This window comes from Gracilinanus agilis, chromosome 1 (assembly GCF_016433145.1).
Source record: "Gracilinanus agilis isolate LMUSP501 chromosome 1, AgileGrace, whole genome shotgun sequence".
NCBI lineage: Eukaryota > Metazoa > Chordata > Mammalia > Didelphimorphia > Didelphidae > Gracilinanus > Gracilinanus agilis.
The window spans coordinates 366995878-367015623 of NC_058130.1; the positions used below are offsets into that span (position 1 = coordinate 366995878).

A 19746-nucleotide genomic window follows, 5' to 3' on the forward strand; every position below is an offset into this window, starting at 1 on the left:
CAGTTCTTTAATCTATATCTCTGAGGTGAACCTGTAAAGCATTCTTCCATTTAGATGTCCTTTCTTTGTCTTCTTTTTTAATTTATAGAAAAAAAAATCTTCCATTCTTTAACAGACTTAGGTAGATATAGTGCTAGAAAGTAACTTTACAGATCATGATGTTTTATAGATGCTGAAACTGGAGATATAGAAGGTGATTAAGAGAGAATATATATGGCGGAGCTGGGATTTAAACTCAGCATATCAACTTTTTGATGGGCAACAATCTTGTATTAAAAGTACCAACATCTAATTTAATATTACTAAATAGTCTTGAAACTTGAAACTCAGTGCCCTTTCTCACCATTCTGTTATCTTCACTATGGAAGCAGAAGGGTTCCACACCTGACCAAGAGTCATTGTGTGTCTGTCCACGTAATTGGTTGTTATAGGCAAAGAAAATCTTTCTCTGGTGGCCAGACTTCTTGTGGGGAGTCTCTCTATACTTAAATCTTGTCCAAAAGGCCTATGGTCTGTCACCAGCCCTATAATCAAAGCTTCTCTAACATCATAGAACCTGCCAGAATTTAAGCTTTCCTGGTATAGTTTTTGAGAATTCAAGGTCAGCATACAACTAAACTAAGACTTTTGTGGCAGAAAATCTCTAGTTTGGTTTAAAAAATCCTGCATAAATACAGGATATGAGAGAGCAATTTTAATGGCAGCTCAAATGAAAAGGCCTTGGAAGTTTTATTTCACCACAAATTCAATATGGATAAATAATATAATATGGATGCAAAAAAAATCATAGGGCCACCTTAGAGAGTACCAGTAGAATGATAATATGTAGATAAGGAGTTCTTAACCTTTGTGTATATGTGTGTGTGTGTTTGTCATTGACTCTGAAGCCTCTGGGACTGTTCTCAATGTAATGTCTTTAAATAATTGAAAGAAATGTTAAATTTCAGTTAAACGTTAATAAAAATAAAGATGTGTTTTGTTCACCCATTCATCCAAGTTCTTAGATCCCCTGAAAACTATCCAGAGACTCCTTCCAGATTAAAAACCTCTGATGTAGAATAAAGTCCTGGAAAGGGGGTGGGTAGTACAACAGAAGAATAAACAGAGAACTTGGAGTCCAAAAATATGGATTTAAATGATCGTTCAGCCACTTAGTAGCTGTGTGACTGTATTTTGATCTTCCAGGTTTGAGATTCAGAGCTCTAAACATATAAACTTTTGGAGTTTCCTTAGAATGCAGTTCGACTAGATGATCTCGAGGACTTTTCATTTTAGTCATTTTCAACTCTTCATGACCCCATTTGGGGCTTTCTTGACAGAGATGCTGGACTGTTTTGCTTTTTCCTTCTTTAGCAAATTTTAATGATGAGGAAACTCAGGCAAACAGGAACAAGTGACTTGTCCACAGTCACACAGCTAGTCTCTGAGGCCCAATTTGAACTCTAGAGATGAATCTCTTTCATTTCAGACTTAACACTATCCATTATACCATTTAGCTGCCCCACTAACGGCTTTTCTGGTTCTAAACCCTATAAATTAATGGGATTCTAAGATTAGGTCTCAACTGGCATGCCCTTATATTGTCTCTAGGGAATGTATTACATATGGAAAAGCAAATCTGAGGAAGGAATGAGCTCTATCAACTAGGGAGATCTGGAAAAGCATAGTATAAGAGGTGATACTTAAATGGAGGTGGATTCTAAGAAGCAGATATAAGGAAAGAAAAGATTTCACATCTGAAGGAACAAAAACATGGAGGTTGGATATAAAAGGTTGCCTACTAGGTGGCTTCTTGGCACCTAGATTATGAAAGGGGAAGTCATGTGAAATAAGTACAGAAAGTTTAGGTCCAGATACTAAAAGTCTTTAAATGCTAGATCAAGAAGTTTGTTTTTCATCCTAGAAGCTATAGGGACACAGTAAATCTTGAAAGGAATGACATAGGCAGACTCATGCTTTAGGTTGTTATAATTCATCTCATTTTGAACTCAAAATCAAAAAGAAAACTAATTTCATTGAAAATCTTTCTGTAGAGCATTCATAATGTGTACAAATGAAAGGCAATATTTAGACCTAATTTCATACATGCCAACATCTGTTGCAGACATGAATTTCAGAAATTACATGAAGAAATTGACAAAATCCTCCAAAGGAAGTCGTTATTCAACTCCATTTTTAATTTCACAATGATTTATTCATTAATCATTGATGTATTAAATGATTAAATGTCCACTAAGTGTAGTGGGTGCTGGGAGAAGAAAGAAAAAAATAACAACTCTTCTCTCAAGGAGCTTATATTCCACTTAAGGGAAACCAGATTTATTCATATAAATAAATAAAGGGTAAATTGAGTAGGCAACCTTTTAATAACTAGGAGAATCAAGGTTTCTCTTAGGAGAAAGAAACAAGCAGAATCTTGAAAGAAGCTAAGGATTCTTGGACATGAAATGAGTAATAAGTACAAGCCAAATATGCTACATAGTATGTATAAAAACACAAAGATAGGAGGTTGAATGCCAAGTTCAGAGACCAGATAGTAAATGAGTTCACTAGAATATATTCCATGTTAAGGGCACTAATGTGAAATAAGACATGAAAGTATGCTGGATGGGAGCATCTAGGTGACTCAGAAGATGAGTCAGGCCTAGAAATGGGAGGTCCTGGATTCAAATCTAGGCTCAGATACTTTTTAGCTGTGTGGCTCTGGGCAAAGTATTTAACCCCCATTGCCTAACCTTTATCACTTTTCTGCCTTGGAACCAATATACAGTATTGATTCTAAGATGAAGGATATGGGCTTAAAGTTTAAAAAAAAAAAAAAGAAAGAAAGTATGCTGGAACCATGCTACCATGGTCACTAAATGTCAATTGAGGAATAGCTGACCTTATTACTTAATGACTTTAATGTGAAGGTGAGCATAAAGGAAGAATGTGAAAAATACAGGCTTCTTGCTTTACATACAAATTTGACTCTACATAAAGAATTCTAAAATCTGTATTAACTTTATGGTACAGTACTGTGCTTTTTGTTTCTACTCCTGTCTCTCCCACAAAAGCAAAACAAAAACAAAAACAAACAAACAAAACCCAGCAGCAACAACAACAAAATAAAAACCTTCAAATGAAAGCAGAAAAGAAGAATGGTTGAATGGAGAGAAATCCAGGCACTGGATTAAGGGCTTGGCTTGAGACCTCAGTAGGAGAGAGGAAAACTTTTGCCATGTTCTGCCTCTACTTCTACCTCTCCCTTTCCAACACCCACATGTCCTTACACTGTGTGCCAACTCCCTCTGTCCATGGCATATGGTCCCTTTCCTGCCTCACTCCCTTTCTTCCTACTTCATATCTGCAGGAAAATTTGCATTATGTAAAACTACTTTACAGGAATGTCTGCAAAACAGGCTGCTTTCAACAAGAAGCAAGAACTGTATGTATTTATAAATTTGATTCAAGATTAAGAAAGTTTTACTAGTAATTAACAATCCTCAAGTGGAAGAGACTGTATTGGAAATTGATAGGATTCCCACACCAGAGATCTTTAAGCAAAGGCTGGACTGGTAGAGAGGGGATTTTGTTTAGGTCTATACCTGATCATAGATTTGAGATAGAAAGGATATTTGAGATCATCTAGTTGAATTTCCACAATTTATAGATGAGGCTCAGAGAGTTTAAGTGACTTGCTCCAAATCACAGTTTGAATGTGGCAGAGATCAGTAATTAAATAAAAATTTATTATTCTTTCCATAAAATCACACTGTATAAGTTAAAAAAGATAAAAAAGATCCCTTCCTGTTTAATTTTTGTCTTTATATCCCCAACAATCTTTCATGGTGCCTTACACATTGTGAAAGCTTAATAAGGGTTTGATGACTCAATTTGACTTCTTTAAAAAGCTGTTTATTTCAGCCTTGTCCATTTGGTAGCTTTCTCTGGCATGTTGTTCCACACATATTCTTTAATACTTTCTAAACTAATATCCATCTTTTCTGCTCTTGGACATGTAAGAAAAGTTAAACTCGTTACCCATGTACCAAGTTTCTTATACTAAAATACATAAAGGTATAAACATTGACCAGTGACTGTTTAAAAAGAAAAAAAAGAAATGAACAAAGTAGTTCTACAAACTGCAGGACCATGGAAAATGCCAGGCGTAGGGGATGTGGGTAGAAATGAGAAGAGTCAAAGAAATGACAATTTGCCAAAGGAGGAATTTAGACTTCAAAGAGAACATCAAAAGCAATACAAAATAAACATCATATTAAAATTGGAAAAAGATTTGATCCAGCTTAAAAAAAAAAAAAAACCTTTCCCCCTCTTTTTCAAGTAGGTTTTTTGAATTGCACAAACACAATTACTTCACAATGTCTACAAACTTAAGAGAAGTTAGACTTTCTTTAAATGTATTGACCTTTTATTTTTGTCCATAGTACTCCAGAAGAATGAATTCCTCTAGAGATGCACAATCAAGTCTTTAGAATTTATTATTCATTTACTATAAGCCAGGCACTGTGCTAAGTGCTGAGAATGCAAAGAGAGATAAAAAAGAAAAACAAACCCAACAACCTTGCCCTCAAGAAGCTCACAGCTAATCATAGAGATGACATGCAAAAGATGCCCAAACAAGATATATGCAAGACAAATTGAGGATAGTAACAAAAGGGAAGATCAAAAGATTAAGGAGTCTGGGAAAGTCTTCATGCTGAAGGTGGGAATTCATAGGATAAGAGCTTAATCCAGTTATCTAAACAGACAGATAAAAATTCACTCAGAATATTCAGGGATTTAATACTGTAAACAACTCAACTTTTCCAAGTTTTTGTTAGCATAAATACCTGCTTATTTATAGCTTTACAAATAAACTCTCTAGCTACAACATGAAAGAAAACAGCTGTAAGGACAATCCATACTTGTAGCACCCTTCTCATATTTTGATCCCCTCTTCTTCTTCACAGAGGACCAGCTTTAGTTGCCCAGTGAGGAATTAGAAAAGCATGTGTAGTAAGTGAGAAGATCTTTTTATCAAGACAGAGGTGCCATGGGCAAGTCAAGGAGTCAAAAAGAAGTAAGATGGTAAATTTGGCTTCCACATCCCGCCTGTCTTTCTTTTTAAGCCATTCTACTAGTGATGAACTAGTCATGGGGAGAGGCAGATGAAGGTATCTTCTAGGAACAAGACACGTAAATCAATCAACAAGCATTTATTAAGCACCTAATATATGCCAAGCACTGGGCCAGATATTGGGGATACAGACATAAATGAATCACTCTTCTTTCAAGGAAAGGAAAACAGCGGCTGCCATCACTCTCTGGTTCCTTAATAGAAAATAAAGAATTCCTTAGTTCTTCAATTAATGATTTTGCCTTGGATATTGAGCCAAATGCAAGTTAGAAACCTATGCTTTGTTTATTTTTATTAAATTTTAATTTTTGGAATGAATTTTTAAAAACTCTTTTCTTTCTCTCCCATCAGCCTCCATCAAAAAACAAAAACAAAACCAAAAACAAAACCCTTGTAATGCAGAGTCAAACAAAATAAATCATTGTGTTGTTTCTGTCAAAAAAAATGTCTCTTTTTGTAGCTAGTGACCTTAATGTTTTCAAGGATTTTGTTTACACCATGTTGTTAATGTTAATAGTAATCCATTACATTCATATGCAATAATTTGTTTGGTTATCCCTTAATTGATAGTCACCTGTTTAGTTTCTAGTTTTGTTTTGTTTTGTGTTTTAAGCCTTTAGAATCAGTACTGTGTATTGGTTCCCAGGCAGAATAGTGATAAAAACTATGCAATGGAGATTGTGACTTGTCCAGCTAGGAAGTATCTGTCACATAACTAGGAAGTATCTGAGGCCGAATTTGAACCCATGACCTCCCATCTCTATTTAGGCTTGGCTCTCAGTCTACTAGATGCTCCCAGGTTCCTTTTTTTAATTTTTAACCACACAAAGAGCTGCTGTAGGTGGTTTTGTTCTTATGGTTCTTTTTCCTTTTTCTTTAATTTCTTTTGGGTATAGGTCTACTAGTAATTGTTTGGTCAGAGTCTGGATAGTTTAACAACTTTTTTTGAGGTGCAATTCCAAACAGATTACTGGATTGGCTAGACTAATCCACTACTCCATTAGCAGTGCATTAATATGTCAGTTTTCCATAGCCCCCAATAGTAATTTTCCATTCTTATCAATTTTGCTAATCTGATGGGTATGAGGTAGAATCAAAGAGGCTCTTTAATTTGAATTTTCTTATTTTTATTTTGTGTTAGTCTTTGTTTCAAGTGACTTTATTGTAAAGAACATGTAATATTGGAATCTATTTTCATTTTATTTCACTTTTCTCTTAGATTTTATAGGTAAGTTCACATTACTCACAATCCCAGTTATGTTAGAAAGTTGTGTATTTTCCTCCATCCTACTCTCAAACTTTCTGCAAGCAAACTTTAATTAATATAATTTCTATTTCATTGTTATGAGTAAATGATGCATATAATATTTTTCCTTTTCTGCATTTTTGGTGAATTCTATATGCCCCCAAACTTGGTGAATTTTTCCAAAATCGCTGCATTCAGTATAGAAATACTCAAGTTCCTTATTATTCTCATTCAGTTATCATCAAAGATATATCATCTAGAATTTTTCTAAAGTTCTATTTAAATCTTTAATTTCTTTCTTATCTTTGTCTAGATCTATAATGGGTGTATTAAGGCCTCCATTCCCACCCTCATCCCTACTGTAGTTTTACTATGTCTCTCTCCAATTCTACTGGTTTTTTCTTTAAGTACTTAGTTATTATGATACTTTGTGCATACATATTAAGTTCTGATATCTATGGTGCTATGAGCCTTCAAGCATAATGTAAATATTCCTGCTTATCTCTTTTTTTAAAATCACATCTGTACTTACTCTAACCTTATCTGAAATCAGGAGTGCTACTTCTGCTTTTTTTAATTCAGTTGAAGCATAATAAATTTTGCTTTAGCCTCTCATTTTAATTCTGTATGAATATTTATATCTCATGTGTCTTTATTGTAAACCATCTATTGTTGGATTCCCTTTCCTAATCCATTGTAAGTCTTTCCACTTAGCATAAATCAGTACCTGATTAGAGTAAGTGCTGAATAAATGCTTGTACACTTGACTTACATATGGATCAGCTCATTATTCCATTCATGTTGAGGATTATGATGGTTAATTGTGTATTTTCCAGAAAGAAGAGCAAAATCAGCAAGGGAGGATAAAGGGGTAGGAACTTTTCAGGGTCTGGTCATTTTTGATGAATAGAAGCAGGTCATTTTCTAGAAATATGAATTACTGCATCATTTGAGGGGCCTTCCAAAGTCTTACCTCCTCTTTAGTATTTACCTTATGCCTCCATAGTGTCCAAAAGTCTCTATATTATAACTTTAACCTGTGGGTTAAATAGCTGCTTTGGGAAATTCACCATAAAAAATGTATACAGGAGAGGATTCATTTAGTAAAGGAGAGTATGCATTAGTATTGATTTGTTTACCAGAGACACCAGCATTTACTTATCATAAAACAGGATTTTGTGAGAATAGGATACAGGACCACTAGGTTTTGATGGAGGGGCTAGAAGGGTTAGAGCTAGAAAAGCATCAGGGCATGAGACACTGATTGAAGTTGACAAGCCAATATGGCTGAAAGGGCTGGTCCAAGTAAATGTATGGGGAGGGGTGAAGGGGGGGACAGTCCAAGGAAATCCTTACATACTTCACAGTTTTCCCTAGGGTCAGCTCTGCTAATAACTACCGCCCCCCCCCCAGATTCAAGGGACCTGGATGATACAGAGCATATGATGTCTTCTTTTTAAATACCTTAAAGTATTATATTTCTTCTTTAAATAAAAGTGATTACTTAAATTTTATTGTTTCAAAATCTTCCTAAGCCACATAGTGAGTACAAAGAATTCTTTACCTCATGGTAAACACAATAAAAAACAGCTAACCTTAATCAAAAGAAGAATGTGTTCTGCTACCGTATGATTTCCTAATCTCTTTCTCTCTCTCTCTCTTCCTTTCCTTCCATCTTTCCCTTCCTCCCAACCTCCCTTCTTCTTTCCTTCCCTCCCTACTTCTCTTCCTCCCTCCCCATACATTTCCTTGGACCAGCCCTTTCAGCCATATTGGGAAGATTTAGTTCTTGCCTAGATCTCATAAGACCATAGATTTAGAGCTACAATGAATCTCTGGGTCAGCTAATTCAGATTAAATAACTTGCCCAAAGTTTTACCACTAGTTGAGGCAGAGCCAAGGCACACACTTGATCACTTGACCTCTAGATAGATGAGGATAATTTTTACAGGTGAGGTACCTGAGGTCCAGAAAAGTGACATGCAAAGAAAAGGCTGAGCTATAGGAAAGCTAGCCAGATGGAAGAAGGGGCTGCTGTTAGATCTGTTTGTGCCAAGGTTTTAGGCTGGTCATGTTCACCTCCCTACTGACAAATTTCCCTTAGTTTTTCTCTTCTTTTCCATACCTATTTACTGCTAATGTCAGCTTTGAATTTTAGGCATAATTCAATTCAACATTCCACTGTTTATTATACACCAGATAGTGTGCCAGTGTTTGAAAAGAGAAGAAAATAGCCATTATATATATATATATATATATAGACAACAGAGGGACAGTCTAACAACTTTAAAAGATATGCCAAAAGTTATAAGAAAGAAGGAGAACTAAGAAAATTTAAATTATACATAAGTATGGTTTCTTTGCTACAAATTTGGCAAGCTATAATTGCACTCCTTCAATGTCCTCTTCCCTGGCTACAGCTGTGCCAGATGTATTATTTCCTCCTATGAGAATATAAGCTTCCTAATGACAAAAATTGTATGTGTATCCTTCAGATACATAGCCTGACACATATTGAGCATTTAAATGCTTTTTCATTCATTCATTCTAGAAAACATTAAGGAGGGGAAGTTTAGGTAGCACAATGGATAGAGCTCCAGGATTGGTGTTGGGATGACCTAGGGTCAAATCTGACCTCAGATACCTCCTAACTTTCTTTGTGACTGGGCAAGTTATGTAAACCCCCACTGTCTAGCCCTTACTGCTCTTTTATCTTAGAATTAATACTAAACAGAAAGTAAGGGTTCTAAAATAAGAAAAAAAAACATTAAGGAAAATGTATGCCCTTCATCAATGTTCAGGATATATTTGTGCTATATTACTGGTATGTGAGATAAGTGGAGATGCAAAAATATCTTTCACATTTAGAATTCAGGTCCTCATGCTCTTTGTATGCTTTGACAGCTTGTTAGCTACTATGTTAATCAAGATTAAAGTATATAATACAATGTTTTTCAGTCATGTCAGATTCTTCATGACCTCATTTGGGGTTTTCTCAACAGAGATACTGTATAGTTTTCAATTTTCTTCTCCAGCTCATTTTATAGATGAGGAAACTGAGGCAAAGAGGGTTAAGTGACTGGCCCAGATCCCATAGCTAGTAAGTATCTGAGACCAGACTCAGGAATATGAGTTTTCCAGCATTTTATCCACTGTGCCACCTGGCTGCCTTTTATAGTGCAATCAAGAAAAACTTTAGGGCCCTTCTCTAAGAGAGGATAAAGGCAGATTAATGAGACTCCCACGCAAAATAGTTGTTACTGCCTCCACTTCTTTTTTATTATTATTAATGTTATTACCTGAGGAAAAGGTATTCTTAGTCTGGGTATTCAAACCGAAGTTTCTCCACCAACCCCCATGCTTTCTGTGTTTTAACTATACTGAATACAAATCAAGGGAGGGTTTACAGATCCATAAAAATCTTATACTCAGTATATGTTATTTGTTCAAAAAATCAAGAAACTACTGGGGAAACACACACACACACAGACACAGACACAGACACACACACACACACACACACACACACACACACACACACACACACANGAAACACACACACACACACACACACACACACACACACACACACACACACACACACACTGGGGCGCATCATAAATTCTTACAAGGCCAGGTTCTCATTCCTAGTGTTGTCTTTCTAAATTAGGAAACATTTAGAAGCCAAACCTAAGAGATGAACAAAGTATTCCTTGGCACTTGTGGAAGGTATGTTAACTCTTTTTGAGAGGCAGAAGGGTTAGAAATCTCAAGTTCTACTTCTTAAATACAGAGGCCCTGTGATCCTAAGCAAGTAACTTGATTTCTCAGCACAGGCAACAATTCTCTAAGAGTATTAGTTGCTAAGCAGTAGTTGATATTGATTTCCTGTCACCAATAAGATCAAAGATCCAGTCTAAAAATTAAGCATTTTAAAGACTTTTCTTACCTTGTCTCTCATTCAAATTAAAACAGAAAATAATTACAGAACTCTCCGGGCCATTCAGTTCATTTTTCAGTGACTTTAGCACCAGGCTCAAGATATTTCCCCCAACTGTCAACACAAGTCATCATGTTCAATGACATCAATAGCCATCTTATAACCTGATACCTACCCACACCCACACCCATGGAATTTCTCTAATTCTTTAATACCATAAGCCTTCTTCTGACTCCACTTTAATCACACACCAACACACCTGATGGAGAGGCCAGGGGCAGTGAGGGACAGTAATAGAAACAGGACCCTCATACTCTGAAATCTTGCATTTCTCACCACTTAGCACTAGTTAAACATCACCTGCAAAATCTGTAATTTCAGCATTGGTCAAGCATGAATTGCAGAATCTGTATTGTTGGTCAGTTACCCATTCTGTATCATCAATCACCTATACTGGATCTGTAATGTTCTATACTGAGCATCAATTTTGTGCCTATCACTTTTATTAATTACTCATGTTGTTTTTTATTTACTTTAGATCTGAACTGTCAGCCATTTTTAATTACTTATAGTGATTCTCCACTATACTGCATCCCCCTCCTTGCTCCCATCATTGAAAAAAACATTCCAGAAGGGTAGCAAGACTCCTCCCACATTGACAAATGATGACAAGGTAACAGTGAAGGGAACGTGGAACATAAACACTATCCTCCAAACCTATGCATGCTCCTTATTCCCCAAGATGTGCGTGTCAAAACCCAAACCACATCTCCACCTGAATTTGGCCATGCCCATTTTCCAATGTCTTCAAAAAAGTGAAGATGATTCTGGAATGGGAGAAGACTAGCCCCCAGATGCTAATAAATATGAAAACCCTGACCCACAGGGCACTGAGCTACTACTCCACAGTTGGGGTTGGGACTCCACACCTGGAGCTGCTACACCATTATCTACTGGACTCCATCAGCCCAGGGCGATGGAACTGCTATTCTATCAGCTCCAAGAGAGGCTACTGTACTAGCCCTTAGCTAATCCATCAACCCTGAGGATATCTAATTAGCCCCAAAGCTATCCTATCAGCTATTAGGCTATTAAGCCTTCTTAAACCTTTTCAAATAAAAATATTTTCTTCTGTACTGAATGGAGTCTGAGTCTCTCATTCTTGAGATGAGACCCTGCTACAAACTTGGTTGTTTTTCCCACAACATATCCACACTTTAAACCTCACTTTCTTTTTTTAAAGCCCTTCCTTACCTTCTGTCTTAGTGCCAATTCTAAGACAGAAAATGAAAGGACTAGCAAACAATGTTAAGTGACTTGCCCAGGCTCATATAGCTAGGAAGTATCTGAGTTCAAATTTGAACCCAGGTCCTCCCAAATCCAGAACAAGTGCTCTATTATACTACTTAGCTGAAGCACCTCATTAATCTTTCAAAATTATACAATGGTCAAGGGCTCAAACTTGAAAATTTGACTCTCTGAACACAACCTCTATTTTTCCACTTCACACATTCTTTCACTCACACTAAACTACTCTGCACCCTTACCCTGATTTTGGCCCCTTCACAGAAGGTGGCATGCTATAGTGCATTATAAGCCAAAGTCCAGGCATGTCCTGCCCCCAAGGGGACCATAGTCTGGCTTTAAGAGGTGATTCACATAGGCACAAATCACATCACCAGGAAAAATTTAGAAAGCTTTGTCAGATATTTTACAGAGAGACTATCTTAATTAACTCTGTATCTCATCATATCATTCACACAGCACAGTAGGAACTTAATAAATGTTTGTTAAATGTCAAACTCTCCCCACAGCAGCTTAATTGCTAAACGGTTTTAGGCAGGGACCTTTGAGATGAAGCCAGGCTACAACAGAAATCACTGACCACATCCTTTAAGGTCTAGTGCCAAGGAATTTTTTTAAAACTTTGAATCTATCTCTTCACAACAGAATTTATTAGAAAGTATATTCTGCTCAGAAATGATTCAGGCCAAAACAGTGCATTTAAAAAGCAGGAAACAGTATAATATTAGACATTGTTTTCTTTAGAAAGTTAATAAATAAATACAAAAACATAAAACCATAGCCCACAAACTTACCATTTGCCTTCCTCATTTTCATATTGTTGAACTGTGTATCCAAACATGTCCTCCACTGGGCCACTGAAGGTCATTGCATTTTTCACATCCACGTTAAAGGATACACAGAAGCCCAAGACCACTTTAAGAAGAAAAATGAAAGGTTCAGTATCACAATAAGCAATGAACTCCCTTCATGTTTTGAATTAAAGATAGTGTTTTTGTGGTTGCAACTAAAAACATTGCTCTTGTTAGAGAGGGCAATTTTGACACTCAAAATCTGAGGACTCTGACAAAGGCAATCCACATAAACTTGGCTTTGGCTCACTTTATATTGATTCAAAGTCAATGCAAAGCTTTTTACTGAATACAAATGAAGGATGCATATTTTAACTAGAAACCATAGTAAGTTGGCATCTATACCATTCCCACATCTAAAGATTTAAAAATATATGAGAAATAACTGTTGGAAGATCAGATGACCATAAGATTGAAACAATGGTAGGAGATTAATTTTGCTGGTTACTCTTCCAACAAATTATGGCCCCAAATGGAATGTAAATAGGCAGCATTTCTCATTTCAAGTACATCATATACAAGAATATCATTTTCCAGAGTTTCTGGCAAGAGGGAGAACTTTCAACTACTCTTCTTATAGGGGAAGGTTGCTACTTGCTTTCAGTTCTGGGTGAATTAATGGTACTTTCTAGATGGAAGAATTAGGCTTTGAAGCTAGTACTTTGGTAATTAGTAAAGAGGAATAAAAATTCTCAGCTGCCTTAGGGTCCATGACACAGAAACCCTAGGTAGGACTCATAATGAGTGAGGTACTTTGGGTTCCAGAAGAATTCTTATGCCATTATAGCAACATTTCAAATTTATCTTTTTAAAGTAACTATTGTATTTTGCTTCCTATGATATTTCTATGATATTTTCAGAAGTTTTTATCCTTAACATTTAGCACAAGACATTGTGCATAGTAAGTACTTAATAGATGTGGCATTGAATTGTCCCTTCATCCTTTAATGATTCCCTGCTTCTATCCTAGTTCAAACAGGATGAACTAAACCAGCCATGACAATTTCTTTCTCAAATTGTTAAAGATGTCTAGGGAAAGGGTTTCAAAGCTTGATTCACCTATGTATTCACTTCTTCTTTAAAAAGAACTTGAAACCAGATTATTGAAATTTAATATTATGAAAAGCAACTAACTTTTATTAAATTATTGTGCAAATTTTTGTGTATTATAGAAAAGATGTTAAGTAGAAAAGAGAAAGAGCAAATATACCCTTAGCCATCCATTTGCTTCACAAAGCCTGTACTCATTAACCCAGCCAAAACATCCTTATCCTCTGCTCTCCTTGTTAATATGACTTTTATATCTCTAAAAAAGTTTCATAATTAAAGTTATTTTCTAATTTCTTTCTCCTCTCCTAGACTGTAATTTCCACCATAAATATGGACTATTCTTATTCATATCACTTTTCTTCTCAGTATCTAGAACCTAGTAGGTATTCAATAAATATTAACTGAATGAATTAATGAATGAACAAATGCAGACACAGGGATGTGCCGATTTCAGGTAGAGTATCACTACCTAGTTCTGTCTAGTCAGGGAATGCCTCACAGGAGAAGTGAGTTAGAGTTAGGTTTTAAGAGAAAGAAAGAATGTGGATTTGGCAGGTGAGAAAAAATGCTCTTCCAAGTATTTGGGAGTGTCTGTATAAATAGTGAAGCAGAGGAAGGAAGAGTTATACTTTGGCAGACTATCAGATTTATCTGGTGGGAGGGAAGGGTACAGATCAAGTGGATGGGTAGTGTAGACCCATAGAAGTACATTTCCTGTACAATCCTCAGAAGAGATTGGGAACAGCTGCTTGCCATCTTCTGTATTTTAATCGTTCCTATACTTTAAGACAGTTTAAAGACCCTCTTCTTTCTCTATTCTCCAAATAAAGAAGAATAATTCCTTCACTCTTTCCTCAGAGGTTCTAGCTCCCTTTGATCATTTTTATTGGTGTCATCTACTCCTTCCTATACTATTCTTTTTAAAAAAAAAAACCTTTACCTTCCACCTTAGAATCAATACTGTGTATTGGTTCCAAAGTAGAAGAGTTATTAGAGCTAGGATGGGAATTAAGTGACTTGTCTAGGATCACATAATGAGGAAGTGTCTGAGGCCAGATTTTAACCTGGGACCTCCCATCTCACAGCCTGGCTTTTAATCCACAGAGTCATCTAGTCACCCCACTTCCATGCTATTCTTATGATGGAAAATCCCTAAATGAGCACTCAGCTTGGATGGCATCAAAGCAGTCCTATATATGCTGGGAAGGTAACTTCATGGCCAGAATAGGTCCTAGGCAAATTATGGGACTAATCAACATGGCTCAAAACAGAACTCATTATTTTTCCTTCTTTCTCTGCCTCTCCTTGTCACTTCCCTTTTTATGTCAGGAGTACCACCATACTTCCAGTTAGCTAGTTTTGAAACCTAGGAATCATCCCTGATGTTTCACTTTCATTCTCTCTCACCTCCTATATCCAATCAGTTACCAGACCTTGTCTTTTCTGGTTCATAAACATTATTCCTTTCTGTCCCCTTTTATCTACTCATCCACCTCCACCCTAGTGCAGAGCCTAATACTTCTCCCATGGACTATAGAATGCACACTCTATAGTCCCTCTTTCAAACAGCAGGCCAAAAGATAATCCTAAGGTACAGGTCTGAGTATGTTATTTATTTGTCAAGAAGCCTCAATGGTCTTCCGTTGCTTTTAGGATGAAGTACAAAACCCTCTGTTTAGAATTTAGAACCCCTCACATCTTGGCTCCAATCTATCTTTCCAGGCTGAAATGCTTCCCCTCATGTCTTCTTTGATCCAGCTGGGTTGCCTTACCGGCCTTTATCAGTAATAACATTCTATTCCTTTCACCTCCAGCCTTTTGAATAAGCTCAAACCCTCATACCTGGAATGCTCTAATTGCTCACTTCTATGCTGTTTGGAACCCCAAAGTCCCTTCAAGGCTCGGCTCAAGTTTCACATCTTTCAAGAGGCCTTTTCTGATTCCTCATTCCTTAGTACTATGTCCTCTCCTATTATATATATATAATTATTATATATTATATTATAAATATTGTATATTTATTTTGTATTTACTTATCTGGAAATGTCACATCTCTCTAGTAGAGTATAAATTCCTCAGGGCTAGATCCATCTCATTTTTATATTTATATCCCTATTACCTAGCACAGTGATGGAGAACCTTTTTGGAGACAGAATGCTGGGCCCTGCTGCCACTCTACCCCCTATAATTTCCCTTTAGAAACTATAATATTGTATATATCTCTAGTTAATAATCTTTAAAGTTTTAAGTTAATTATTTTTAAAATTATACATTGGGGAGATTAGTCTCCCAAGGGATTACAGGGGGGAATGCATAAATAGAAATTTGATACACCTGAACTACATTTACCCAGCATCCTTTTAAGTTATGTCCTTACTTGGTGTCCAGAGGTTTGGGAAATAAATTTGCTGGAAACCTTGCTCTGACAGGGCTCTTTGCCCTGATGGCTCTGGGCTCTCTCCTGGGTGTTTTGGTCTGGGAAGCTTTTCTCTTTTACTGAGGCTATTTTTTCTTTTGATTATTATTATTATTATTAAATCTTATCAAAATAATACTTAGAGTATTAAAATATTAATTTTTAATCTTACACCCCCCAGACTGATTGCCATGCCCAGCCACCCCAGAGACCACATGTTTTGCCCCACCCCACACCAAGGCCCAGCAATGCCCTGCCCCACTACCCTTACCCCACACAGGGGAGGGAGGAAGCACTCCCATTGGGCTGCTGTGTAGAGGGGCAGGTGAAGTGAGGAATGTCCTCAGCAAGTATAGAGAGGGGGAGAGGAGTACTCCCCTCCCCTCCAGCTCTGCCACCTGTGAGCCACCCACCTAACCTCCTGTGTGTTCCCATTGGCTGCTGGGAGGAGGAGCAGGAGATATATGAAAAAATGTCATCAGGCTCAGTGGAGAGGGGAAGGGAAGCAGCTCTGTCAAGTCTGTCTACCTTTCTAGTAACAAACTCTAGGGGTGGAGAGGGAGGGAGGGTGGCTGAGTGCCCATAGAGTGCTCTGCATGCCATCTTTGGCACCCATGCCATAGGTTCACCATCAGTGATCTAGCATAATGCCCATCATATTGTTTTTGTTGTTCAGTCATTTTTATGTGTGCAATTCTTTCTGATGTCATTTGGGGTTTTAATAGCAAAGATACTAGAGCAGTTTGTCATTTTTGCTCCAGCTCATTTTGCAAATGAGGAAACTGGAGCAAAAAGGGTTAAGTGACTTACCCAGGATCACACAACTAGTATCTAAAACCAGATTTGAACTCAGATCTTCTGGACTCTAAGTCTGGTGCTCTACCTACTGTGCCACCTAGATGCCCCTTTATCACACGCTAGGTACTTAATAAATGGTTATAGAGTAATATATATTGTTGTATTGGATTTGATTCCTTGTGTTCCTGTTTTAGCCACTTCAGAAAGACAAAATCTGGCATATGAAAACTTCAATATGTGCATACATTGTGTCCATTAGTTATGGGGTCTCTGAAGGGGAGTTTTCCTGATTATTAATAATATTTCACTATCCCTCACTTAAACAAATTCAAAAGTATGCTTGTTGGGCCATTATATAAAACCAGATTCCTTTTGTCTAGGACAACACCTGGAATCTAAAACACCATCTTGATTGGCTGTAGGAAGTGCCAATTCCTGGAGCACTGGTCCAGGATTCAAGCCACGCCTAGATCTGAAATGCCAGGCCCTGTCATACCAGGATGCCCTTGCCATCAGTTCTGGTGTACCCTTGGTACACCATGTCCAGGTGAATAAATGAATCATTGATTTAGAGCAAGATGATAAGAGGATTTTCTTCACATCAGCTTGTAATCCAAGCTGCAAAATTTCCTCCCTGCCATCCCCCAACTTACTGAGATGCTTTATTTACCTTCTTGTCAACCTATAATTCATGTATTTTACTTAAAGGCTTTCTTGAGAGATTAATATTAGGAGAACAAGCACTGTAGAACAAGCAGATAGAAACTGGAAGCTTTTTTTCCCCAAACTGAAACTGGGATACAGACACATGGTAGAACGTTGTATAATTGGAGTCATGGGATTGAATTAGAGTCTACTTAATGGGTTATCAATATTGGATCCAGCTTTTACTACAGATTTTCAGTTGTCTGGGAGGCTCAGGAGTATGTCTCATATGGGTTATGGCATGTTATGGCCAAGCCAAGTGATTTTATGGGGCTCAGATGTTTTTAAAAAGTGCGATCTTTCCTTTTATTGTATCTACTTTTATAGTAATCAAGAAATGCGAACATCTGGGATAGTGGTGGGAATCGAAGTTTGGAAGAAAATAATAATAAATAGGAATTAAATAAGGAACAAAGATGAATGGAAAGAAAGGGGATAATTATGAAAAATATTAACTGTCAGGATTTCATACTCATTTCAAGCGAATGATCTCACAAAGAATTAAGTCTTGAAATCATCAATTATTTGGGGGAAGGACTAAATATTCAGAAAAAAGGGAAATCTCCACTTATTAGAAGAGAAATATCTTAATGCTCCTGGCTGTCTCTCCTCCAAGATCTTGGCACTTTCTCAGAGTTGTGTAAGAAGAGAATTGAGCTCAGTAACTTTTACCATTCAGATTTTTCTTGTCACAGATGATGTCAATTTTTAGAATGATGTCTGCTTCCATCAGTACATTCAGAAAAGTCAATTCAAATAAATGTCTCCATTTTTTTGATATCTCTACACTAAGACTTTTGAGACATCCTGTATATAGTACGGGGTTGATTTTGGCATGGGAAGAGATTCTCCACCTTACTCTGTTCTGGGTACCATTAAGATTTTACTTTTAACTTTAATCTTTCTGGAAGCCTTCCAGACACAATGTATATAATCCGATTTTGTGAGACACCCACACATTGAGGGAAGAGTAGAAAAATAGATATATCTCCTATAATGTATGGTATGCCTTATAAAGCCTACCTATCTACTACACACACACACACACACACACACAAACTTATGCTGCCAGATTGCTAAACTACAGCTCAGTGTTTCCCATTCTTCAAAAACAAAAACAAAAAAAGCAAATGTTGGTATTTTATGAATTTTTTAAATGTTTTTTTCTTCCGTAATTTGCTCTTCCCCAATGTTTATTTGACTTTTCAGTATCTACAGACATCTGCTCTTTTCCCATATCCTCCCACCACAAATAATTGCTTGCTCCCAGACTCCCCTCAGAATAGTCTTTTACTCCCCAAATCCTCTAGTCCTTGAATTTAGTCTACATAGTATTCTCTTTCCAACTCCCCCTCCCCCAGGATCTTCTAGATGTATGTATCACAGGCATAAACAAAGATGGAGCATCAGGGGTCCCTTGCTCCCACTGTGGGAAACACAGACCTAGTATTTGGGAAAACAGCATGCAAACAGGACTTTACTACACAGCTGCCCTGGCATACACTGAGAATGGGACTCATTAGGTTATGTGAATGCTCCTCTTGGAATTCTTCATTCTTAAAGATGTAGTTAACATAAGTCTCAAATTGGGGTCCCATTCTATTCAATATTTACCAGAAAGTTGGCAGCTGAAGTCTTTGGGTATCAAAAAGCCTTTCAAAGTCCATGTTATAACATACCATCTTGACCATGTTGTTGGTTTTTTTTTTTTTGTCTAAACCTTTGGTGCCTCTCCAATCATCTGCTGAATAAAATATAAACCTATGATCTTCCCTAATATTTAAGTTCTTCCAGTGGTTTCAACCCACATTCTAGCTGCTAACTGAACTATAGGGATTTCCTGTTTTTATTTGCCCTTCTCTCTAATATGCATTCAAACAGGATATATCCTTGTACCTGAAATCACAGAACTGATCTCTCCCCCCGTTCTTTGGGCATTTTTCAGTTGTGTCTGACTCTTCCTGACCCCATTTGGAGTTTTCTTGGCAAAGATAACTGTTATAGTTTGCCATTTCCTTCTCCAGCTCATTTCATGGGTGAGGAGACTGAGGCAAATGGGTTAAGTGATTTGCCCAGGTTCACACAGCTAGTATTGTCTGAGGCTGAATTTGAACTCAGGTCTTCTTGACTACAGGTCCACTGCTCTAACCACTGTACCACCTAACTCTCCTCCTTAAATTTCCCTAATTTCTTTTATCTAGATTTCTCCTGGCCTCTGTCACAATCTACTTTGTTTTATTATTTAAATGTGCATAGGTCACATCCTGGTGGACTGGAATATCCTGGGGGGGGGGGTAGGGAATGTGCTATTTTTTC

General features: G+C 37.0%; 1 protein-coding gene across 1 annotated transcript in view; it reads right to left on the reverse strand.

Moving 5' to 3' along the window:
* Positions 1-19112, reverse strand: part of ITGA1 (integrin subunit alpha 1) — a 138754-nt gene extending 119642 nt beyond the window's left edge. The window contains exons 1-2 of the mRNA XM_044681196.1: positions 19045-19112; positions 12405-12575 (exon numbers count right to left, since the gene is read on the reverse strand). Coding sequence (XP_044537131.1) covers positions 12405-12575; positions 19045-19112 — 239 coding nt within the window. The remainder of the gene's footprint in view (positions 1-12404; positions 12576-19044) is intronic.
* Between the last annotated feature and the right edge of the window lie 634 nt (positions 19113-19746).